Source organism: Dermochelys coriacea, chromosome 14 (genome assembly GCF_009764565.3).
Source record: "Dermochelys coriacea isolate rDerCor1 chromosome 14, rDerCor1.pri.v4, whole genome shotgun sequence".
In the NCBI taxonomy this organism is placed as follows: Eukaryota; Metazoa; Chordata; order Testudines; family Dermochelyidae; genus Dermochelys; species Dermochelys coriacea.
The window spans coordinates 28,268,864-28,295,052 of record NC_050081.1 but is presented as its reverse complement, the minus strand read 5'-3'; the positions used below and the strand labels follow the sequence as shown (position 1 = coordinate 28,295,052).

Here is a 26,189-nt window from a genome sequence, read left to right as displayed (position 1 = left end):
GATAGAAAGCTGGCTAGATCGTCAGGCTCAATGGGTAGTGATCAATGGCTCCATATCTAGTTGGCAGCCGGTATCAAGCAGAGTGTCCCAAGGGTTGGTCCTGGGGCCGGTTTTGTTTTATAACTTCATTGATGATCTGAAGGATGGCGTGGATTGCACCCTCAGCAAGTTTGCAGATAACACTAAACTGGGAGAAGTGGTAGGTTTGCTGGAGGGTTGGAATAGGATACAGAAGGACCTAGACAAATTAGAGGGTTGGGCCAAAAGAAATCTGATGAGGTTCAACAAGGACAAGTGCAGAGTCCTGCACTTAGGACAGAAGAATCCCATGCACTGCTACAGACTAGGGACCAACTGGCTAGGCAGCAGTTCTGCAGAAAAGGACCTAGGGGTTACAGTGGATGAGAAGTTGGATATGAGTCAACAGTGTGCCCTAGCTGCCAAGAAGGCTAACGGCATTTTGGGCTGTATAAGTAGGGGCATTGCCAGCAGATCGAGGGATGTGATCTTTCCCCTCTATTCGACATTGGTGAGGCCTCATCTGGAGTACTGTGTCCATTTGGGCCCCATACTACAAGAAGGATGTGGAAAATTTGGAAAGAGTCCAGCGAAAGGCAACAAAAATGATTAGGGGGCTGGAGCACATGATTTATGAGGAGAGGCTGAGGGAACTGGGATTATTTAGTCTGCAGAAGAGAAGAATGAGGGGGGATTTGATAGCTGCTTTTAACTACCTGAAAGGGGGTTCCAAAGAGGATGAATCTAGATTGTTCTCAGTGGCACCAGAACAAGGAGTAATGGTCTTAAGTTGCAGTGGGGAAAGTTTAGGTTGAATATTAGGAAAAACTTTTTCACTAGGAGGGTGGTGAAGCACTGGAATGGGTTACCTAGGGAGGTTGTGGAATCTCCTTCCTTAGAGGTTTTTAAGGTCAGGCTTGACAAAGCTTGGGGATGATTTATTTGGGGATTGGTCCTGCTTTGAGCAGGGGGTTGGACTAGATGACCTCCTGAGGTCCCTTCCAACCCTGATATTCTATGATTCTATGAAGGCAACATGCCCTTTCGTGCAAGGGCAGGAGAGGTAGATTCATAGATACCAAGGTCGGAAGGGACCATTATGATCATCTAGTCCGACCGCCTGTACAACGCAGGCCACAGAACCTCACCCACCCACTCCAGAGAAAAACCTCTCACCTATGTCTGAGCTATTGAAGTCCTCAAATCATGGTTTAAAGACTTCAAGGAGCAGAGAATCCTCCAGCAAGTGATCCGTTCCCCATGCTACAGAGGAAGGCGAAAAGCCTCCAGGGCCTCTTCCAATCTGCCCTGGAGGAAAATTCCTTCCCGACCCCAAATATGGCGATCAGCTAAACCCTGGGCATATGGGCAAGATTCACCAGCCAGATACCCAGGAAAGAATTTTCTGTAGTTACTCAGATCCCACCCCATCTAACATCCCATCACAGGCCATTGGGTGTTGTCAGTGATTAAAGAAACTGTCCCAGTTGTTAGCTGGCAAAGTTTTTCATATGAACAAGAGACAGAACCCTTCCTAGGGACCACAGAGAAAATGTGTCTGAGGAGGGGGCCCATTGGAGGAAACTGGGGAAGGAATAGTGGGGGTACAGGAATGTCTCCTCACTAGTCACTTGGGGCTTGATGCCCAGGACACTAGGAGGATGGCTGGGTCAGCATCTGTGCACCCAGGCATTCAGCCTGTGACCCAGGTTTTGAGAAGGACTGTGTCACTGACCTCCTGGAGGGGACCAGTCACACAGCTGACTTCTCAGGGACAGAGAAAGGGGTGGCAGACAGTACCCCAATCCAGGTCCCAATTTTTCAGGATACTATTTCTGTTAAGTTTTTGTAAAGTAACTGTCTCTCTTTAAATCAAGATGCAGCTCCAATGCCTGTGATAACAGGAGCTGGGACCATGAAATTGCCAGGTGGTAGTTTGCCAGAATACAAATGACCCAACTGACAGAGAAGGGGGTGTTTTCCCCCAGGCTGGTAAGATACAGAGAGCAGTTATGGGAAAGCTGCTGGGAAAAGGTGAATCTGATCAAAGGGTAAACACAGCTAGCCCAGAGAGCACAGATCACAGCGCTCTAGGAAAAGGGGGCAAGGAAGGACTCAGTGATGGGATGGGGAGCACCGGGTAACCGCAAAAAAGGGAGCTGGATTTTCTGTATATGTACAGTCCTGGGGTTGGGAGACCACACCCCAAAGGGCCAGCCAATGTGCAGGATCCCCCTGGACCCTTATCTTGCTGGACTCTGAAATACCAAAATTCCAGAAACATGATTAAATTAAGAGCCCACACAGAGGGGAACACTGGAGGGAAAGAAAAGCCAGTGACTGATTACATGGGAGAGAGTCAAAGGACACCATGGGTAATGAACAAACTAACCTCAAACTACACTGTCTGAACAGAGGGTATGGTATCATAAAGATACTTGTAAACACCCATCTGTGGTTAAAAAAAAAATTGGTATTAATGTTAAGTTTTGGGATAAGAATTTTGTTACTGATGTTAAACCTTATGGTAACACTAGTTCTCAGTTAATACCTGTAAACAGATTTAAAGCTGATCACAGCAGAGAAACTATAACAAACCTCGTTTGCTGTGTGTGAATGGGGAAACTGAGGCACACCACCTCATGGCCTTGATGGCTGGGTGCCAAGAGAACTATAATACAAACTATCTTCGAGCTACTGAGTGACTAACCCTCTTGCAGTAAACTAAGGGGGCAGGTGTGACACTCTGTACCTTAGGGGAACACCCTACACCCCCATGTTCATCCTTATAATATGATTGTGTGGTATCCAATGCAAAGTTTGTCATGTTGGGTGTTTTTGGAAGGCTCATGATGCACTGAATATTGTTATAGTAATGTTATAGTGTGTAATTTCATGTATATAGTTATGGGGCTGAAAATGTGTCCTGATGGCTTAAAACAAGCCCAGGCAAAACTGTCCCGGAGCAGAGGGGCAGTTCACAGCTCATCAGGACATGTATGGGACAAACCTAGCTCAGCCTCCCATGAATAAAGGGACACTGGCCTAGGTAGCAACAAAGGATCTGTTGGACTCTTGAGTGAGTCACCCCCTTCTCTTGGTCAGTTTGAGACTATGGTGAGGTAATGCTCACCTGACCCTGTATGTGAGGAGAAAGCCAAGAGGGAAGAAGGAACATGATAAAAAGGAGAGACGTTTCCCATGCTCTTCCTCTCTCTTCCACCTCCATCTACAGACATCACCATCAAGTGACTGAAGCACTGATCAAAGGGGAAAGCCTGGCTTGTAAATCCATGGACCAAAATTGTATGCATTGTTTTAGTGTGCTGTCCAGGTCTGTGCAGATAGCTGGTTCAGCAGACACCTTATATCTCAGGCCATGTCCACACTAGAAGAAAGGGTGGGATTTTTACAGTGTGATAGTGAACATGAAAGAGTGATCTCACTGTATAATCCTTGTGGAGATGAGGCAAGGCACAGTTTCCCCTCAATGTTGCTGATCGGGGTGATCACAAACCTCTCCCTGCCCAAACCTCATCCCATAGAATCCCTCTGAACCGGTTTCACTAAGGTGAAATGACCATGTGCCTTGTCTGCATGAGAATTTTGCAGTAAGAGAGAAACTACCTCCTAGTGTAGACAACCCCCCAGAGACTGTCTCTTGGAGCAGGTTCCTTCCCAGTAACACCCGTGTGGTGACCACACTAATTGCCAGGCGGCAGAAGAAATGTAAATAACATATGTCACATATTTGTAGCCACTTGTGAGTAAAATTCAATGCGTCTAAAACAAAGAGGAGAGTTGGGACCCTATGACCAGTCACCTCTCTACAGAGCACAACTGAGGAATTCCTAATTCTAGAATCCTAGAAATGTAGAGCTGGAAGAGACCTGGAGAGGTCACATAGTCCACCCCCCTGTGCTGAGACAGGACTAAGTACAACCTAGACCATCCCTGACAGGGATCTGACTTAACTGTTCTGAGAACCCCCTAATGACAGGGACTCCACAGCCTCCTTAGGTAACCTGTTCCTGTGTTTAACTGTCTCTAGAGTTAGAACGTTTTTTCTAATATTTAACCTACATCTCCCTTGCTAATCTGACAGGCAGCAAAAACCAAGATTAAATACAAGTACCGTAAAAATTGCCTTAGCGACCACCTCTGAAGAGAGACCACCTCACGGAGACTCAATGTCGCCAACTACTCCAAAGAGATACATTGAACCTCTCTCCGCTGCCTGATTGGTGCTCCCACTTGCCTATCACACCTTCCTGGTCTCTGATTGGTGTGCAAGGGAACGTACCACCTCCCCGTATTGCACTTAAGCCATCCAAGTCAGCACAGCTTCCTCCCACAAAGGGTGTTTAAATGTGCATCCCCTGGTTACTGATTGGCTAATTCAAAGAGCAACTGGTGCTGTGATTGGAAGCCAGACCAGGATCTCCCCTCCTTGCTAGGCTGTGCCACTTGGGTGAGAGTCCTGGATCCCTTGCCATATCCTCAGGAACATCCCAGCCCCTGTGCAGGAGGTTGAAGTAGGTTGTATGTACCGGCCCCTATACCCACTGCCAACAGCCACCGCTCTCTCCGCTCTGCCTTCAGAGCTGGGGGACCGGAGAGCGGTGGCTGCTTTGTCCTTTGTGCTAGGAGGGGTGGCTATGGGGGTCTCAGGCAAATTGTGGGGTGGCTACAGCTCCCTAATGCTGCCCTTGTGTGTGTTCTTTCAGTGTGCCGTCCAGCTCTGCGCAGATAGCTGATTCAGCAGACACTGAGAGCACTAAGTGCTGAAGGCTGTAACATGGTTGACTTTGTAATGTTGCTCAGGCTGCCTGGTGCTTCTGCCCCTAGTTATTATTAACAGCAGATAAGGCAGCCTGCTCATTCAGCAGCCTTCAGTGTTACTCATCAAAAAGACCCCATTCCGGTTCAGTGACAGAGGCAATGGGCCAGGTTTGTTGCCCCCTACACACAGTCCCAGTGCCATGGTTCCGTGGCTACAGGTACACTGACACATGAGTGCCTAGCAGCCAGGAACAGCTCAGTCAGTGGCAGGACTTTCCGCTGCCCCCTCGGCTGAACAGGGAATTAAGGCAAAGTACCCCAACATTTATAGACTGAAACAAACAAAAAGCAAACAGAATATCCCCATCAATTGTTTTTGGTAAACCCTTATCTTGTACTAGATTGGGTTCTATCTGTACTACCTGGAATATATTTATGTAAATCCCTAGTACACTAGCAACAACTATGATGAGTTCATGTACTGGGCAGTGAACTTGTGAACTTGTATTTGCTTTGATACATGGCCTGACTTTGGTTCACAGCCTCTGGCTCAGGCCTCAGATCTCACACCAGGTCAGTGTCCCAGGCTTTCTCTCTCTATTACACCCCCACCCAGAGGCACTGACTTTCTACCACCCCCTGCCCTGCCCCCACTCCACCCCTTCCCCAAGGCCCCACCCTGCCCTGCCTCTTCTCGCCCTCTCTCTACCATGCCACACCTCTTCTTATCCCCATTTCACCCCCTCCCCTGAGCATGCCCTACTTTCACTCCGCCCCCTCCACCCAGTGCCTCCTGCATGCAGCGGAACAGCTGGTCGTGGTGGGTGGGAGGTGTTGGGGGGAAAGGGGGAGGTGCTGATCAGTGGAGCCACTTACAGGTGCTGGGGAGAGGGGGAGGAGCTGATCGGGGGGGGGGGGGGGAAAGGGACTGCCAGTAGGAGATGAGCACCCACCATTTTTTTCCCATGGGTGCTCCAGCCCTGAAGCACCCACAGAGTCAACACCTATGCCTCCAGCTGTGGGAATTACTCAGGGTAGCAGTTCTCATCCCAAACTGAGGGAATCTTACATTATTCAGTAATTAGAGACAGAACAAATCTGTGACTGCTGAGGAGAGTTTATAGCAGCATTTGATAATTAAGAGAAAATGAGGACAAATCTGAGAAGATTTACACAAATTGGCTACATAGACAGGGCAAAAGCAAAATCTGAATGGTTTCATATCAATTGGGTATTTAAAGGAAAAACACATCATCTTTATGCAGAGATTATATTAGTAACCCATCTATAGAGAGAAAGTGATCAACCTCTGAGGGGGATGCAGTAAAATTCAGTAAGTGAAGAAAAGGGGAAATCTGTGCAGCAATATTTGATGATTGGAAAGAAAAGCAGAAAGATTGGAGGGTAGAATATCTGCAAATTAAATAATTATATGGTGGAGCAGGAAAACTGAGGGGATTTATAACAACTTTACCCTCAAAACATTACAGTAAAAGCATGTTCTTAAGGGTGCAAAGTTGAGAACGCTCAATTAGGCATTGACAAAATGAAGGATGTCTAGGTCCTGTTAATTCAGCCCTGTTGTGTCTGTGTCTTGCTATATAATCTTTAGTGACACAGGATCACACGCTGCAGCACTTATTAACACAAGACCTGCCTCTTTTAGGGTATGTTGACGCTGGGGGAAAAAAACAACAACAAAAACACAGCCTCAAATTGAAACAAATGCCACTGTAGCCAGTTTAAGACCCTGGGTGCTGCTGACTCAGGGTCCTGCAGGGGCTCAGGCTGCAGGGCTAAAAATAGCAGCGTAGAGGCTGGGGCTGGAGCCTGGGGTTTGAGATCCTGAGGATCTCCCTTGCCAGGATTTGAAGCCCAGGTTACAGTCCAAAATCAAACATTGACATTGCTATTTTAGCCTCAAAGCCAAGTCAATTGCCCTGGGCAATCAGATTTGTTGTCCTGGGTCTTTATTTACAGTGCAGATGTATCCTCAGTCTTTCTAAACTCTAGGGTCTCTGACAGAGCACACATAGAATCATAGAATCATAGAATATCAGGGTTGGAAGGGACCCCAGAAGGTCATCTAGTCCAACCCCCTGCTCAAAGCAGGACCAAGTCCCAGTTAAATCATCCTAGCCAGGGCTTTGTCAAGCCTGACCTTAAAAACCTCTAAGGAAGGAGATTCTACCACCTCCCTAGGTAACGCATTCCAGTGTTTCACCACCCTCTTAGTGAAAAAGTTTTTCCTAATATCCAATCTAAACCTCCCCCATTGCAACTTGAGACCATTACTCCTCGTTCTGTCATCTGCTACCATTGAGAACAGTCTAGAGCCATCCTCTTTGAAACCCCCTTTCAGGTAGTTGAAAGCAGCTATCAAATCCCCCCTCATTCTTCTCTTCTGCAGACTAAACAATCCCAGCTCCCTCAGCCTCTCCTCATAAGTCATGTGCTCTAGACCCCTAATCATTTTTGTTGCCCTTCGCTGTACTCTTTCCAATTTATCCACATCCTTCTTGTAGTGTGGGGCCCAAAACTGGACACAGTACTCCAGATGAGGCCTCACCAGTGTCGAATAGAGGGGAACGATCACGTCCCTCGATCTGCTCGCTATGCCCCTACTTATACATCCCAAAATGCCATTGGCCTTCTTGGCAACAAGGGCACACTGCTGACTCATATCCAGCTTCTCGTCCACTGTCACCCCTAGGTCCTTTTCCGCAGAACTGCTGCCGAGCCATTCGGTCCCTAGTCTGTAGCGGTGCATTGGATTCTTCCATCCTAAGTGCAGGACCCTGCACTTATCCTTATTGAACCTCATTAGATTTCTTTTGGCCCAATCTTCCAATTTGTCTAGGTCCTTCTGTATCCTATCCCTCCCCTCCAGCGTATCTACCACTCCTCCCAGTTTAGTATCATCCGCAAATTTGCTGAGAGTGCAATCCACACCATCCTCCAGATCATTTATGAAGATATTGAACAAAACGGGCCCCAGGACCGACCCCTGGGGCACTCCACTTGACACCGGCTGCCAACTAGACATGGAGCCATTGATCACTACCCGTTGAGCCCGACAATCTAGCCAGCTTTCTACCCACCTTATAGTGCATTCATCCAGCCCATACTTCCTTAACTTGCTGACAAGAATGCTGTGGGAGACCGTGTCAAAAGCTTTGCTAAAGTCAAGAAACAATACATCCACTGCTTTCCCTTCATCCACAGAACCAGTAATCTCATCATAAAAGGCGATTAGATTAGTCAGGCATGACCTTCCCTTGGTGAATCCATGCTGACTGTTCCTGATCACTTTCCTCTCCTCTAAGTGCTTCAGGATTGATTCTTTGAGGACCTGCTCCATGATTTTTCCAGGGACTGAGGTGAGGCTGACCGGCCTGTAGTTCCCAGGATCCTCCTTCTTCCCTTTTTTAAAGATGGGCACTACATTAGCCTTTTTCCAGTCATCCGGGACTTCCCCCGTTCGCCACGAGTTTTCAAAGATAATGGCCAAGGGCTCTGCAATCACAGCCGCCAATTCCCTCAGCACTCTCGGATGCAATTCGTCCGGCCCCATGGACTTGTGCACGTCCAGCTTTTCTAAATAGTCCCTAACCACCTCTATCTCTACAGAGGGCTGGCCATCTCTTCCCCATTTTGTGATGCCCAGCACAGCAGTCTGGGAGCTGACCTTGTTAGTGAAAACAGAGGCAAAAAAAGCATTGAGTACATTAGCTTTTTCCACATCCTCTGTCACTAGCTTGCCTCCCTCATTCAGTAAGGGGCCCACACTTTCCTTGGCTTTCTTCTTGTTGCCAACATACCTGAAGAAACCCTTCTTGTTACTCTTGACATCTCTTGCTAGCTGCAGCTCCAGGTGCGATTTGGCCCTCCTGATATCTTTCCTACATGCCCGAGCAATATTTTTATACTCTTCCCTGGTCATATGTCCAACCTTCCACTTCTTGTAAGCTTCTTTTTTATGTTTAAGATCCGCTAGGATTTCACCATTTAGCCAAGCTGGTCGCCTGCCATATTTACTATTCTTTCGACTCATCGGGATGGTTTGTCCCTGTAACCTCAACAGGGATTCCTTGAAATACAGCCAGCTCTCCTGGACTCCCTTCCCTTTCATGTTAGTCCCCCAGGGGATCCTGGCCATCTGTTCCCTGAGGGAGTCAAAGTCTGCTTTCCTGAAGTCCAGGGTCCGTATCCTGCTGCTTACCTTTCTTCCCTGCGTCAGGATCCTGAACTAAACCAACTCATGGTCACTGCCTCCCAGATTCCCATCCACTTTTGCTTCCCCCACTAATTCTACCCGGTTTGTGAGCAGCAGGTCAAGAAAAGCGCTCCCCCTAGTTGGCTCCCCTAGCACTTGCACCAGGAAATTGTCCCCTACGCTTTCCAAAAACTTCCTGGATTGTCTATGCACCGCTGTATTGCTCTCCCAGCAGATATCAGGAAAATTAAAGTCACCCATGAGAATCAGGGCATGCGATCTAGTAGCTTCCGTGAGTTGCCGGAAGAAAGCCTCATCCACCTCATCCCCCTGGTCCGGTGGTCTATAGCAGACTCCCACCATGACATCACTCTTGTTGCACACACTTCTAAACTTAATCCAGAGACACTCAGGTTTTTCCACAGTTTCGTACCGGAGCTCTGAGCAGTCATACTGCTCCCTTACATACAGTGCTACTCCCCCACCTTTTCTGCCCTGCCTGTCCTTCCTGAACAGTTTATAACCATCCATGACTGTACTCCAGTCATGTGAGTTATCCCACCAAGTCTCTGTTATTCCAATCACGTCATAATTCCTTGACATCACCAGGACCTCCAGTTCTCCCTGCTTGTTTCCAAGGCTTTGTGCATTTGTATATAAGCACTTGAGATAACCTGTTGATCGCCCCTCATTCCCAGTATGAGGCAGGAGCCCTCCCCTCACAGACATTCCTGCCTGTGCTTCCTCCCGGTATCCCGCTTTCCCACTTACCTCAGAGCTTTGGTCTCCTTCCCCCGGTGAACCTAGTTTAAAGCCCTCCTCACTAGGTTAGCCAGCCTGCTGGCAAAGATGTTCTTCCCTCTCTTCGTAAGATGGAGCCCGTCTCTGCCCAGCACTCCTCCTTCATGGAACACCATCCCATGGTCAAAGAATCCAAAGCCTTCTCTCCGACACCACCTGCGTAGCCATTCGTTGACCTCCACGATTCGACGGTCCCTACCCAAGCCTTTTCCTTCCACGGGGAGGATGGACGAGAACACCACTTGCGCCTCCAACTCCTTTATCCTTCTTCCCAGAGCCACGTAGTCCGCAGTGATCCGCTCAAGGTCATTCTTGGCAGTATCATTGGTGCCCACGTGGAGAAGCAGGAAGGGGTAGCGATCCGAGGGCTTGATGAGTCTCGGCAGTCTCTCCGTCACATCACGAATCTTAGCCCCTGGCAAGCAGCAGACTTCTCGGTTTTCCCGGTCAGGGCGGCAGATAGATGACTCAGTCCCCCGGAGGAGAGAGTCCCCGACCACCACCACCCGCCTTCTCCTCTTGGGAGTGGTGGTCGTGGAACCCCCAACCTCAGGACATCGCATCTCATGCCTCCCAACCAGCGGAGTCTCCTTCTGCTTTCTCCCCCCAGACCTATCATCTGGTCCACTCTCCGCAATGGTACCTGTGGAGAGAACATGAAAGCGGTTAGTTACCTGTGTCTGTGTTACTGGAACCCGGACATTCCGCTTACCTCTTCTGGAGGTCACATGTTGCCAAGCTTCTTCACTGGCCTCTTGGCTCCTCTGTGCAACCTGCTCTATATCTTTAGAGCTTTGTGCCCCTAGAAGCCTATCCTGAGTTTGGTCCAGAAAATCCTCAGTCTCTTGTATACAACGCAGGGTCGTTACCTGTTGCTCCAGACCTTCAATCTTCTCTTCCAATATGGAGACCAGCTTGCACTTTGTACAGACAAAGTCGCTTCTGTCCTGTGGAAGAAAGACAAACATGGCACATCCAGTGCAGGTCACAACAGCTGAACCCCCCCCTTCCATATCACCTACCTACTATGAGCTTCCTCAGAGACGTTGGCAAGATGTAAGCCTCACTGGGCTCACTCCAGGCGAACTCCCAGGCAAACTCCTGCTGTGAGCTGCTCTGCTGTCCCCGCTGCTCAGCTGGTTCGCTGCCGCTCGCATGTCCCTTACGCATCTCTGTGCAATTCGGTGGCACCCCCTGGCTTGTCCCAGTGGCAGTAATGGGGTTAGATTTGTAAATGGCTAATGAACCCCATAACAAACACTCTCCCCTCTCCTCTGTGTCACCCTCTCCGCTTTGTCTTAATTAGCCTGGGCAAAACACCCTGACTCCCTCAGACAAATCATGTGTGGTGGTAGTTATATTTTCTCTGTTCCACAAATTGTTCCTTTTCCTTCTGTTTGTGGCATTGAAACCTTTAAAACTGAAATCCATTTTCCAGGGCTTCTCAGGAGCCTTGTCTGGGCTGAGATGTGAACTGCAGACTTGGAAATAGTAACACATAGATTTCCCATGAAAACTGGGAAACTGCCAGGATTTGAAGTGATTTGATCAGTTTGCAATGAGTGGGAGGGATGGGGGTGGGACAGCGTCAGGTGGGGAGCCAGAGGGGGGTGGGAGCCGGAAGGGGGCTGAAGAGGGACAGTGGCTCGGAGAGCCAGAGGGCAGGGATGGGGCCATGGGGATGTGGGGCCGCTGAAGGGAGCCGGAGGGAATACTCAGGAATCGAGGGGCAGGGGGAGAATTCGGGAGCTCAGGGGAACAGAGCTGGAATCGAGGGAAATGGGAGTGGGGGGATAAGGGGGCTGTGGGGAGGCTGGAGGGAGACTAGCTGGGGAAGGGACCGGGATGGTGATAGATACAATGGCAGCTCCCCCAGCCCATACTGCTGTTCTCTGTTGTAGACCTTCTCCTGTATCCCCCAAGCAATCTGCTTGTAGATGTCGACTTTTCGACTGTTGGATCAGAGCTGTACCTGCACAGCCTTTCTTCCCACAGGACCAGGAGATCCAGTATCTCCTGTCTACTCCAGGAAGGAGCACGGTTGGAGTGTATAGCCAGCAAGGTCAGCTGGGCAATTGCACACAACAATGGAGAGCTGCTAGGTGCACTCGCCCAGCTAGACAATCAGGAAAAGACATTTCAAAAATTCATGTGGATCTTTAGAGGGGGGTGGGCTTCTGGTCCCTGTGACCCCTGGCCAGTGGTGTTCACAATTGTGACCAGAGCGGTCAGTGTCAGGCATTGAGTTAGTGGTTGGAGCACAGTCGCTGACTCCGTGGGTGCTCGGGGCTGGAACACCCATGGAGAAAAAATTAGTGGGTGCTAATTACTTAGCTAATGGGCTAATTAGCTGGCATCCCTGCTAATGAACTCCTCTCCCTCCCAGTGCCTCCCTCCTGCTGTGAATAGCTGTTTTGCAGGAGGGACTGGGAGAGAGAGGAGCAGGGATGGGGTGTGCTCTGAGGTGGGAAGAGGCAGGGCAGGGGCTTGGGGAAAGGGGTGGATTGGGGATGCGGTGGCATGGGGGCAGAGCAGGGATGAGAAGAGACTAATGGTTCCTCTAATTTTTGATAGGCCGTGTGTGCAAAAAAGTTCTTCTATGCAAATTTTTGACAGGCTGTGTGTGCAAAAAAGTCTTCTGTGTACATTTTTGTGCGCACGGTGTTTAACCGTGTTTGCGGGTTTTAGGATCTGTGTGCACATGCGCACAGCTTAGAGGAAATAGTGGACAGGGGTAGGGGCTTGGGGGAAGGGGTGGGCCCAGGGCAGAGGGGGGTCTCGTGCCCCCCAGCTACAGGGGAAGTTGGTGCCTATGGTCTGGAGGACTGTTAGGGTTGACATAGTCTCTATGTCTTAGTCTCTAAGGTGCCCCAAGGACTCCTCGTTGTTTTTTCCTGATACAGACTAAGACGGCTACCACTCTGAAATAGGTAACACAGTGTCTACACTCCACTGTTGCCAATCTATGTACATCAACCATGGCTCAGTGCCATTCAGGGAGGTGGTGTTACTAAGTCGATGTAACAGGGCACTTACTTCAGTGGGAGACAGCTTTACGTATAGACCCATGCACAACTAGATCAATGCAAGATGGCTTATGTCCACCTAACTTTGGAGTGTAGGGTCTGAGTAAGTTTTCCAAATCTGAAGAAGAGCTCTATACAGCTCAAAAGCTTGTCTCTATTGCCAACAGAATTTGGTCTGATAAAAGATAAAAAATGATAAAAGATATTACCTCACCCTCCTTGTCTCTCTCACATTTTATTTTGATATTTTTAAAAGAAATATTTTGACTTGTCATTTTGAAATGGTTTTGTTTCAAAAGTTAGCTAGATTTAACAAGAAAGAAAGATTTTGTTTCTGATCAAATTAAGCGTAGAATTCAGCCCAAAATGATTTTTTTCAGCTTTTTTTTCTTAGTTTGGCCCCAAACCCAAGAAATAATTATTCATCCAGCTCTACCACACAGTAACACTGGAGTTGTCCCGGGCCATCAGAGGCTAGAGAATCCCATTGCTTGGGCCTCATGAGTTATTTTATCCTGTGTCTCAGAGACATAATATGAACAGGGATCCTGCATCTCAGAGCTAGAATGCAGGGAAGATTTGCTCAGCAGTGAAGGAAGCTTTGGTGAAAGTGAAGATCGGGACCTTCTTATCAGCACTGTAAAATGTCACCTTCCCCTGTTCATAGTCCAGAGAGACCCAGATCTTCCTGGGCCTTGCAGTCAAGGGCAGGGGAGGTCACAAGGGAGGTGAGAGCCCAATATTGACCCTGACAGCCCAGATCCCCCCTTCCAGTTTAAAGGTGAATGCCCCCCCCCCCATTTCTCCTCACAGACTTGCTGGCAGCCCCCAGGGTCCACCAACATTCACAAACCCTGACTGCCACCTCCTGGGGATGTGTCCCTGAAATAAACTCCTCATAGCCCAGCATGTAGGGAACAGGATCAGATATCTCAGGACTGTCAGGCAGATTGTGCCCTGCATGTTCCCATCTCACACTTTTGTGATTTGCAGAAATGATGAGGTGGAGATTTGCTGTGTCTGGATCCATAGTCACATTCACTGGGGAGACAGAGAATCAGAGCGTTAGAGGCAGAGCTCAGCCCTGGGGAGGCAGGGACCATTTCTCACACTCCCCAGCAGCGCCATTCTGGCTGGGATAGCCCCTGATTTTCTACCTCTGTGTCCCAGGCAGCTGCCTCTATGCTGAGACTGACAGGGGAATTAATTGCAGGTCCCTCCTCCTGGGCACTAGGGGTGCTGTTATAGCTGGGCTGGATCAAGACCTGACAGGGTATGGAAATTAGTGAAAAATAAGCAGAGAGGATCTGCTATTCCATAGATTTTCAATCTGGGGATTCACTAACATATGCCCACCCTTTACTTCACATGTTGGTAAATGGCAAGGGGGTCTTGGCTAGCACTTCTTTGCTGTGTGTGAATTTTTGCACAAATGCTGAAAATCCTGTCACAGCCAGCATTGCTATGAGGCAAAACTAAGGGGTATACTTCCAGCAAAGTTAATCTGTTTCTGCAACAGGACTGTTGCCAGCTCAATCTGAATAAGGGATGCTAATGACAGGAAAGAGTGCAACATTCACTGTACTTCAGCACGATCATTAATAGGGTAAATCTGTGTTTCTATGTTATTATTTAGCAAAATAAAATAAAGGAACTTATATTGTGTGTGTATTCAGTGCATTAGCAAGTTAACACCACAAATGTCCCTGAAATTAGATTGAAAATGTTGGTCCATGTGCCTAGCACAATGGATGCCCCATTTTTGGTTGGTCCTTAAACACTACGATAATAAACATAATTCATATCTAAAAGTTTCCTAAACAAAAGTTCTGCCTCATATTATATGCAGAGCGCCAGGAGTCTGGTGGAGGATGGGCACAGGAATAAGGATTTTGGACCTTAACTGCATTTCCTTGCATTGTACTGTTTAATTGTTTGAGAAAACTATGTCATCCTATATCTCAGTAAGTAATGGACAGATTTTCACAACATTCCCAATTTATTTACCATGAACTTAATAGCAGTGTCACTCCTAGAAAATATTCTATTCCTCATCAGTGTTCCTCTAGCCAATGGTTCTCAACCAGGCGTACACATACCCCTGGGGGTACACAGAGGTCTTCTAGGGGGGACATCAACTCATCTAGATATTTGCCTAGTTTTACAACAGGCTGCATAAAAAGAACTAGTGAGGTCAGTACAAACTAAAATTTCATACAACTATGACTTATTTATATTGTACTATATATTATACACTGAAATGTAAGTACAATATTTATAGTCCAACTGATTTCTTTTAAATTATATGGTAAAAATGAGAAAGGAAGCAATTTTTCAGTAACAGTGAGACTGTGACTCTCTTGTATTTTTATGTCTGATTTTGCAGGAAAGTAGTTTTTAAGTGAGGTGAAACTTGGGGTACTCAAGACAGATCAGACTCCTGAAAGGGGTACAGTAGACTGCAAAGGTTGAGAGCCACTGCCTTGGGCTATCTCTTTAACAATGGACTCCTTCCAGCAAAGCAAGACATCATGAGTCAGTTTCATGAGAGAGCCCACCCACTTCCTGGTGCAGGACTAGCCGGAAACCTGACTGAGCTCAGCAAAGCACAGCACAGCTATCCAGTCACGCTCCCCCACAGAGAGTCATGGCTACAGAGAACCCTGTAGAAAGCCTTCAGGAGGAAGCTACTTGTCCCATCTGCCTGGAGTATTTTAAAGCCCCAGTGATTTTAGACTGTGGGCACAATTTCTGCCGGCTCTGTGTCACCCAGTGCTGGCAGGGATCCGATGCAAACTTCTCCTGCCCTCAGTGCAGAGAAATCCTTCAACACAGAAACTTCAGGCCTAATAGGCAGCTGGCAAATGTTGTAGAACTTGCCAAACAACTGAGCTTACAGGCAGCAAAAGGAGCCGAAGGGGAGAGAGTGTGTGAGACACATGGGGAGGAACTGAAACTGTTCTGTGAGGAGGATCAGACCCCCATCTGCTTGGTGTGTGACAGATCCAAGGAGCACAGACCTCACACTGTGGTTCCCGTAGAGGAGGCTGCCCAGGAGTACAAGGTAGGACACCATCATGTAGTGTGATAGTTAACAGCTTTGGATTTTAAAGAGACAAGTGAGTGAGGTAATATCTTTTATTGGACCAACTTATGTTTATGAAAAAGACAAGCTTCCAAGCTTACACAGAGCTCTTCTTCAGGTCCAGATTTTAAAGACAGTTCAATTTCATTGCAATTTGCTGATAACACTTAGTTCCTCTCTATCTGCTGTTATTGTAACAGAATTTCCCAACTCTGTAATATACTGATTGCATGAAAGATTAAATAAAAGAAGTTTTCTGGAGAACAGAAACTTTTAAATGGCAGCTACACTAGAGCTGGGGAAATAATTGATTTTGCAGTTCAGTGACTGACCTGAGAAACTGGAAAAAGTAATAGTTTTAGATTGACACAGAACAGCATTTTCCCTTCACCAAAATGAAAACTGGGAAAACCAATCATTTTGGGTCAAACAAAATATTTTGTTTAATCTGAAATGAAATATTTTGTTCAACCTGAAACTAAATGTTTCAATTAATTTTTGAGCTCTCTTTCCCCTTTTCTTCTCCCCCTTTTTAAAAAAAGTTAAATCTAACTAAATTTAAAACTGAAACATAATTTTAAAATGAAAAACTTGTAACATTTGTTTTGAAAATGTTATATTGAAACATTTGGACTTTCTGTATTTTTCCTCCCCTCCTCTGCCCTGAAACTGTTCGCCAAATGTGACCCAAATTCACAAATGGTTTCAGTTGGCCCCAAACTGAATTTTTCAATGAATAAATTATTTACTGAAAAAAATGTCACCCAGCTCTAATTCACACATCAGACCTTTCTCCAGTGTATCCATCTTGCTCTATTATATTCTGATAGTTACAGTAATGCCAATAGGTTACGGAAAAGGAACTTGGTTCCATTCAATGTCTGTCTGATCAACAATTGTTTAAAATGTCATCTCTTTTGGCCTGAGCTATTAGACAAAATTTAGGGCCTTGCAGGTCATTTTCATTAGAAGGAGAAATTGATGATGGAGTACTAGATGCATGCAATCATGTTCATTTTTTAACAATGTACACAAAGTTCTGTTTCCCTGAACACACCAGACACAAACAACAGAAAGCAGTTTCCTTGCTCAGAAGTCCAAGCCTGATTTTCCAGCCAGCACTCTGCCCAAAACAAACTCCCTCTTTTGTCTTCCACTCTGGGCCACACTATCCATGTTTCTTTGGTTGTCTCCTGGCTATTCTGGCTACTTTTCTCCTGTTTCCCCCACCTGCATCTGCTACACACACACTGACACAGCTGCCATCCAATCAATCCACAGCCCCTGTGGTTGCAGTCAGTCCCAGGGAAACTCCTCAGTCCATGTGGTCAGCTTCTACTCCAGCCTCACACCGCCATGCTGGCCCATGACTTGGGTGGTAGCATCTATTGTTTCAGCTATCACTAAACAAACAGACACTGAACTGCTCCCTTGTTTAGCATGAATGAAAGTGGACGAGCACAGCCATAAACTTCAAAAAACTCTACAAATACCCATAGATCAAAATACACTTGCTGGCAGTTACCACCCCCCTGCAGTATGACAATACACATAGATTTTGTTCCTCAAATCCACCCTCCCACAGTAAATAAATAAACTCTCAAATAATTAAAACTTTTTTTTTCTACTCAGAAAAAAATTCAGACCCATTTGAAGTCTTTGAAGAAAGAGAGAGAAAAACTACAGGAAATTAAAGTGACGGATACACAGAGAAGCTGGGAACATCTGGTAGGTGCCTACCATTAATGGATCTGACTGGAAAATGGAATTTCCATTCCATGGGAAATTCTGATATTTCAATATTTATTTTCATTTGGATCCAGGACAAAACATCAAAATATCAAAACTTCTCTTGAAGATAGTTCAGAAAAGGTTTGATTCAGAAATACTGAAATGTTTCAATTCAGTTTATCAAACTGAATGAAAATGTTTAGTTCTGGGTCAGTTCCAGATTAATCTGTATCCACTTGAGCTACCACAGAGCCCCAAGGGAGTTGTGTGTCATGTCTCCAGTCTCTCTTACAGGCCAACGTTTATCTCCCTAGATACACCACAACTCAGCCAGAGGGGAGACCACAGTGCAGCTAGGGAGATGCACCCCAATATTAATAGATAATACCTACGTCTTGTATAGCATTTTTCATCAATAGCTCTCAAAGCTCTTTACAAAGGAGGTCAATATCATTATCCTCATTTTGGCATGAGGCGGGTAAGTGACTTTCCAAGGTCACCAAGGAGCAGAGCTAGGAACAGAACCCAGGTTTTCTGACTCCCTATCCAGTGCCCTGTCCACTGGAATATCAACCTGAGCTGAAAGTATACTACAGCAGTGTAGATACATAGAGGGTATATCTATGCAGCAATGTAGGCCAAGGGTTGGCCTACAAGACTCAAGTTAGCTGACCTGTATCAGGCAATGTATCAGTCCTTTGATCAGGGGTTGGACTAGAGGACCTCCTGAGGTCTCTTCCAACCCTGATATTCTATGATTCTAACCCCAGGCTTGAGTTGTTAGAAGAAATGAAGCAGGTTGACCGGATATGAGTACAGGCTTCTTTATTGCGATATTTGTTCCCCTGGACCCAATTATCCAGTAAGCACCGAATTAGTTACAGCACACTTCTTTTTGTCTAAGTTAGTATGCACATGCCTATATCCATTACAACACCCCCAAGCCCCTTATTAAGTAATAAAAACACCCATTCTGTGAGTAAACCCCCTCCCTGTGTCGTCACTCTAGCCCTAGGAATGTGGTGCACGTTGGGAAAACTCTACTGCCCATCCTATTTCCTAAGTGTAGCAGTGCTGGGGACTCCCCACAAGGAGCACATGAGTACATGCATGGCATAACTGGCTCCTTTGGTGGCTGTCTCAGTAGAATGGCTGCAGTGGGAGAAGGTTTTATACTGAACTATCATCAGGGCTGGATTAACCTTTTGAGGGCCCTGGAGCCAAACATATATGTGGGCCCCCATGTAGTCATTGTGGGCTCCGAGTGTGGGCCTGGTGTGGCAGTGCCATTGGTGCCATAGTATACCCAGTACTGAATCTCAGAGACATTTTTCATTTTGATCACACACCTCTGCATGACTATATGCATTGCCATACATAGCTCCCTCAGCCCCCAGTTTTTCTCATTAAGCTGTACACCCATGTGGGTTTACCAGTGTCCACAGTGAGCGGGGCAAACTCCCCACAGATTTATCTCCTTCCTCATTCAGCCCTTCTATAGTCATGTCTCCAGTACCACCTTATGCCCCCTGTCACTGTACGTGGTTCTGGTCTCAGCTCAAAAAAATTTCACAGCCAGTTTCACAACCTGATCAATTCTGACAAATCCCTTCCTCAGCACTCATCCTGCCAGACGACAGACCTCCCCTGCTAGGCTTCAGATAGAGAGGGGCACTGTCCATTGCAAACACCATTTCCCCAAAGTGAGGACTTAGCCCCTGGGAACCTGAAGTCACCAGCCTTTCTCCCTCTGCTCCCATCTACATGCTAGTCTACTACTTGGTCACCACCACCTCTCCCTATGCTTGTTTCCCTTCTACCTTGGACATGCTCCCTAGCCAGCTGGGCTATTCTCCCCCTGCAAGCCTGATCTGCTTCCACTTTCCCTGCTCCCCTTGACATTCCTTTTCTACTGGTGAAGTCTGTTCCTTGAGGTTAACTCCAGTTTCTTTATCCGCTCCTAGCTTAATGGCCCCCAGTAGTCACAGAGCCACCTGCAGCTTCTCTGTCTACAGCCATGAAGCCAATTGCCAGAGGCCAGCCTTAGACAGCTGCAGCTGCTAGCAAGGGAGGGGTGACAATTCCAAGGCTGAGCATGCTTGAACCTTGCAATGGCAGCACTAGGGGTTCTAAGTTCCCAGCGCTGGCCCTAGGCAGCTGCAGACTTTGGAGTTAGGCGCTTCCTTCCTCTAAGCCATGGCTTTAAGTACCTGAGATGCCCATCACCTGCAGCAGAGGCCACCAATTCCCATGCACCTCTCAGCTAGCACATAGTCATGCAGAAAGTGCAGCTTGAATGATTTTGGAGGCTGGAGTGCCAGGAGGTTCCCATCCCTGAGCAGCAGCTCTGCAACAAGCTCACATGGCCCCCCTCTGCTGTGGGACCAGGACCCTGTGAAGACAGTGGAGTTACCCTGTGTATAACCAGTTCTGTCCAAAGCCTGTTGAAGTAAGTGGGAGTCTTTTCAATGTCTTTAATGGGCTGTGTATAAAAGCAAAGGACCCCATTCTAGACTCTAGGAGCAAAGTGCATTCTATGCTGCACTGGTTTACTATTGTAACAGGAAGGTCTCACATTACCTAGTGAATAAGTAACACTTCCTACAGCACCTAACTTTTTCTGAGAGGCCTCCTGCTTAGCTTACCAGGGCTGAAAATATCAGGTTGTATGATTACAAAAGCAAGGCACTTCTGAATTCAGCAGGAATCAGGGATGTGCACAGAACACAGACAGGACTGGTTCCCGCATGGTTACAGAACTGCAGTCAAGTGGAACAATTTTCCGCTTGTGTGATTGGAGGATATCTGATCCATAATGTAAGACTGTCCTAGATAATTGAGGAAAAGCTAAGGTGCCTTTGTTATTCTTTTCTTCCACTCTTCATTTCAGTGGGGAATTTGCCAATGCAATATCACAGTCTTCTTTTTAAACAAAGAAAACTAAAAAAAATGGCAATGGCTATTGAAAATAGCAATTCCAGTCCTAGTTAGTACTAGGAAGACCCCAGCATTTGTTGCTCAATTCTATCCTACTTTTTCTACAGAAAATTACAGCGGATCAGTATATTTGATTGGGAGAAATGAGGTAACAGCTGCCCAAATTGAGCTTGAGCACTCCTGAATTTTGAGGGTGTTCAAATCTGGAAGGCATGTGCTAGATTCCCTTTCTGAATATTGGATAAATCTGGAAAGGAAAAGTCAATTTCTACTTTCATGGCTCAGAAGTGGAGATCCTCCTTTGTGCCTGGTACTGTACCTAAAGCTGCCCAGGTCCTCTAGTAGAGCCTCCCCTCCCTTACTTTTCATTTTAACTTCTCCTGGTGGGGTCCACAGACCTCCCCTGCTAGGCTTCAGATAGAGAGGTACACTGTCCATTCATTCCACCCAGTTCCTTCTTTGGGGACTGCAAGGTGAGGTCACACTAGCATCCCTAAGCCAGTCTGGGGAAGTCTTCTAAGGGTGATATCTGGGTCAAAGGTTTCTACTCCTTGGGCATATTTGTTCCCCATTCGCAGTGCCACCCCCTTCTAGCAGCCAGCTCCCCATCTACAGCAAGCTGCAGCACATGGGGTCTCATAGCTTCCCCACTCTTTCCCCTCCCTTTCCTGTTGATAGCAGCCAAGGGAATGCTGGGAAATGTAGCTGGCCAAGGAACTACAGCTCCCAGGGCCCCGTGGGTTCTCAGTTCCCATGCTGGATCCCTAATGCTCCAAGGCGCACTCTCAGAGCCTCCACTTCTGCAGCGCTGTGAGAGGGGAGGAAGCAAGTGCTATGGGCCCCCTTCTGAGATTGGGCCCAGCGCTATGGCAAATCCAGTACTGACTACCATCCAATCTGAGAATTGGGCTCCCCAGCTCTAGGCAGAGTCACGCTGGCAGGAAAATGCCCACGTGCCCCTGTTCTGAGGCTAATTAGGACATCAGGCTCCAGGGCCATCAAACTAGTAACATGAAACTTTGCAGTTCTTAATGTTTAAAGTGGGCTGTCCAGTGAAGGGGTTTTTGTTTATTTTTCTCTGTTTGTTTTGAAGTTCGACATAAAATGAAGGTATCTGAGGAAAAACACACACACCCCCGCCCCAGCCTGGCTGCTGCTGGCTGCAGAGCAGTGAAGTGCATCCCCAGGGCTTCAGGTGCAGTGTACTCCAGCACCTCAGGAACCCCTTATCCCTGCCCCTGCCGCACCTTGGAATGCAGGGATAAGGGATCCTGTTATACAGACAAAACTGGACAGGATCGTTTCAGGGGACAAGACAAGATGTCACATTTATTAGAATAACACAATTTGATTTAAGACCAATAATATCTAATACATATGTGTGTGTGTATATATATATATATATATATATATATACACACACACACACACACGCATACCAAATGTTCTGCAGCTGCTGTATAGTTACCATACCTGAATGTAGCTTGAGTTCGTGGTTTGGGTTCGTAGCTTGTGGTGGCTAATTGGCCAGGAAAGCCAGGCACAAGGAAGAGCTGGGTCTTTGTTGGGCATGCACCGATGCCCTTCCATATTGGTAGCAGAATGTTACCCTCCAAAGTCTTCCATCTCACCCATCCTTTTTGTAGGCTTTAGTTTGAATCCAGAGTCTATAGGTCTTGCTGTGTCATGCTGCCTCTGGGTTCGGTGTGAGTGATCACCTGTCAATTGCAGACATGACTTTCAGCCTAGGACCTGGCTTTGATGTTTCTTAAATTGTACTTTTGTTCTTTTCTTTTGATGGTGGACTCCTCTTACTTTGTCAGGGCTGTTTCCTGCATCTTCAGCCATTGGTGTTTACACTTTATTTCATCAGGACAGGTTGGGGCTGGAGGCTGATTCCATCATCCATACATACCTCATTCACATATCTAAACTAAACTAATAAGATTACAGCAGGGTTTTGCAAAAATGAAGTGAGCATTTTAAAATGGAGTTTGGGTTACAACATGGACAAGTGTAAGGAATGACAAACAGTGAGCAGAAGTTACAATGTTGAAACAGTGTAAGTTTCAGCGATTTAAGCAGCAATTAGATTGAAAGTGAAACTCAATTAGCCAGTTATTGGGGTACCTGGTTTTATGAATGAATGTAGTTTCATTCATAAAACTTTACTTAAGAAATTATATTAATAAAGTGAACAATTTAAAAACAATTTCATTGATCAGTTCTACAGTCCCCGGGAGGCTGTGTGGAAGTTTTGGGGTTCACCACTCTGAAAGTGCATATTGGCCTGGTACCCACACAGCCCCAGGGGGGCCAGAGAGCAGAGTGAGGACCAAGCACCTGCCCCTGCTGTCCACCCCGCAGTTGCAGCAGAGAGAAAGATAAGAAAAATGTAGAGTAGCTGTCTTTTCTTTGTGGGTTTTTCTGTGTGTGGGGGAGGGGGAAGGTATCAATTTCTGTGTGTTTGATGGAGTTCTCTCTCTTTGTGTCTCAATACGGTTTGTGGAGATCCTGTCTTCCCAGTTACAATATTGCTGCTTTTTCATCTGTTTGTTCTATTGGTTTTTTTTTCTCCCCTGGCCTCTCTCCGAAGTCCCTGCCAATATTGGCTGAACCGCACTCCTTGCTGCCATGGACCTGGATCGCCAGAAGGCAATGGACACAGAAATTGCTCCTCATGGGAGACACAAAAATCTCCCTTCGAAGGGAGATAGGGTCCAAACAGGAGCCTGTGGGAAAATTTTCTCCCTTGTGACCATAGGGCACATTCAGGTGTTAGATATTGAATTCTCAGGGGTTGCAGTGAAATGCTCCTTCCCTCACACCCAGGGTTTTATGACTTGACCCATGACTCCTCTCTAGGACCCTGACCAGCCTCTCTCTGTTTCTTTTTGTCTATTACAGAAACAGACAGAAGCTGAGAGACTGAAGATTATGTTTGAGTTTGAGCAGCTGCATCAGTTCCTGAGGGAACAAGAGCGACTCCTGCTGGCCTGGCTGGCAGAGCTGGACCAGGAGATTGTGAAGCTGCAGGATGAAAATGTCACCAAACTCTCCAAGGAGATTTCCCGTCTCAGTGAGCAGATCAGTGAGCTGGAGGGGAAGAGCCGGCAGCCAGCCAGTGAATTCCTGCAGGTGAGGACATTATAAACCCCCCTCAGATCCCTTCACAGGGAGAGGCAGGTTCCTGAATCATGAGCCTTGGAAAATAAATGTATCAAATTGTTTAAAGCTGCAAACTTTCTCCTAAAAATTCCCTCTGGAACAGAAGTGGTAACGGTACAGTGAGTCCCCTCCAGAGCAGGAAGAATGCCCAGTGTGGGGCATTTGGGAATGAGCTCCCTTTTTTCTCTCTTTCCCCTCTAGGATATCAGAAGCACCATGAACAAGTAAGTGGCTCCTTCTCACTCCCCCTCATGCTTCTCAGCACTGGAAAGGGGCTCGGGAATCTTATTAGCACATCTCCCCAGGACACAACAGCACAATGTGTGGGGCAGGATCACATTTCAGAGACCAATCTCCCTGTGTTGACCCTTAACCCTGGGGCGTTATCCTTTTATACGGGACCGGAGTCCTAGGGGAAGGGTTATTACCCTAAACATGGTAACATCCATCTCTAGAGGACTGGCTGCCTCAGGAGTCTGGGGATGGAATATGGGTCTTTCACCATCTTTCACAGTCATTGGCTTCTCTATTGCCCAGGTCAGCAGTGATCACAACACTTACCACCTAATTTATTGTTTGGTGACACGGGTGAAGTCATTTCAGGAATGGGCAAATGGGGCTCTCAGACCTGTTCCTAGGGGGCAGATGCCCACCATGTAATAAATACAAGAACGTGGGAACATCCTGGCTCATAGAAGATGAAGGCCAAGGACTGAACTAGCCATGGAGACAACTCCCTTCTCGTCCCTAGAGCTGGTTTCCAGGTCAGTGCTGAAGCACATCAGTGGCCACTATGTAGAAAGCTTGTGCTGCCATTGTCTGGGCTGTGCCTGCTCAGAGGCTGGATAAGATTGTCGACCCAGGGGGTTTCCTGGCAGAGCTCCAGTGATATAACCATACGCATATACTTCCGATAGAAAATTTCCCATATATACAGGCCCTTAGACTCCAGGTCCTCAGGCCCGCTGCTGTCACTAGCGTGTAGTAATAAAATCACACAAAGAAATGTTTCTTTTCTCTCTAGGTTTGAGGAGGGGAAGTTCCAGCAGCGGTTGGAGGCTTCTTCTGATCTGGAAAGGAGCCTCAGCCATTTCTGTCAGAAAAATTTTGCTGTAAAGCTGACCCTGAACAAACTGAAAGGTACCAAGAAGGGAGCTAGGAGGGGACATTGAGAGGAGTCTCTGTGACTGGAGGAGGAGACAGCGGCCACTTCATAGCAGCCAGCAGAATAACCCCAAATGAGTTACTCAGCCACATTCTACAGAGAGGGACGCATAGCCCTTCTCCCGCAGGTCAAAACTACAGGCTAAGGTTGCTGTGCCTCCTGGATCAGGGCTAAGAGAATTCCCAGTGGGCTGGGGGCTGTCTAAAGAGATGCTGCCTATGGGTAGCAGCCCTGGCCAGAGTCAGTGCAGCAGAGTTCCCTTTGGCCTGGGTCTGCCCCTTCTGCTGGGCTGTGTGACCATAGGTGCCGACTCCGTGGATTCTCCAGGGCTGGAGCACCCATGGGGAAAAATTTGTGGGTGCTCTGCACCCACTGGCAGCCAAGCTCCCCTCACCTCCCCACCTCACCTCTGCCTCCTCCCCCTCCCCTGAGCGTGCCGTGTCACTGCTCCTTCGCCTACCTCCCAGCGCTTTCAGGCGCCAAACAGCTGTTTGGTGACGTAGCAAGCTTTGGGAGAGGGAAGGAGGAGCGGGAATGTGGTGTGCTCAGGGGAGGAGGCGGGGAAGGGGAAGAGGCGGGACTGGGATTTGGGGAAGAAGTCAGAATGGGAGTGGAGTTGGGGCAGGGACTTCGGGGAAGGGGTTGGTATGGGAGCGGGGCAGGAGGGGGCAGGGCAGGGGTGGAGTTGGGGTGGGGCCAGAGGTAGAGGGTGGTCGAGCACCCACCGGTGTGAGCAGAAGTCGGCGCCTATGTGTGTGACTGTCTCAGCTGGTGCTTGCACTGAGGCAGTTCTTAGCCTATTTACAATGCAGTGTATATGGGCCACAGTGGAAAGGAGAATCCCTCCACAGTTTCTCACTGTTCCCAGCAGGCCCCACTCTGGGCTGGTCCAAAGGGCTGTGAATCCACTGCTAACTCCTTGGGCAATAGTAACAGACAGAAGCTAATTATGAACTAACTGGGCAAATCCTGGTTCCTTCCACAGTGGTAATGGATATTGGAGAGTGAATGTGTCTGTCCAATACCCCTGCATTTAAAGGCTCATCTCCTAACTTTAAGTATTCACTTTTGAAAAATGTGTCATGTGTTGTGCCTCAGTTTCCCCATCTTTAAAATGGGGATCATTAGAACTGATTGGGAAGGATTTGATTAAACATTTTTTCATTGAAAAATGCTGCTATGTCAAAACTGAAACTGTTCACGAGTCAGGATCAGTTTCAACAAATGTCCCAACTCAAATAAAAGTTTGGGGGAAAATAA

General features: G+C 47.4%; 2 protein-coding genes and 1 pseudogene across 9 annotated transcripts in view; 2 read left to right on the top strand and 1 right to left on the bottom strand.

The window, feature by feature from the left end:
* The window catches only part of LOC119842761 (zinc finger protein 436-like), a 380,355-nt gene that overhangs the window by 121,790 nt on the left and 232,376 nt on the right, over positions 1 to 26,189 (top strand). The window lies entirely within an intron of this gene.
* The window catches only part of LOC119842756, a 97,203-nt pseudogene that overhangs the window by 15,243 nt on the left and 55,771 nt on the right, over positions 1 to 26,189 (bottom strand).
* The window catches only part of LOC119842757 (zinc finger protein RFP-like), a 123,752-nt gene that overhangs the window by 91,785 nt on the left and 5,778 nt on the right, over positions 1 to 26,189 (top strand). For 2 of the 8 annotated variants that reach the window (XM_043496838.1, XM_043496836.1), the window contains exons 1-5: positions 15,306 to 15,907; positions 17,561 to 17,656; positions 23,504 to 23,734; positions 23,966 to 23,988; positions 24,789 to 24,904. In XM_043496838.1, the coding sequence (XP_043352773.1) occupies positions 15,491 to 15,907; positions 17,561 to 17,656; positions 23,504 to 23,734; positions 23,966 to 23,988; positions 24,789 to 24,904 (883 nt within the window). In that variant the 5' untranslated portion in view covers positions 15,306 to 15,490. Of the gene's footprint in view, positions 1 to 15,305; positions 15,908 to 17,560; positions 17,657 to 20,758; positions 20,907 to 23,503; positions 23,735 to 23,965; positions 23,989 to 24,788; positions 24,905 to 26,189 lie in introns of those variants that run through there. The other 6 variants (XM_043496839.1, XM_038371277.2, XM_043496840.1 and 3 more) reach the window with 5 other exon arrangements.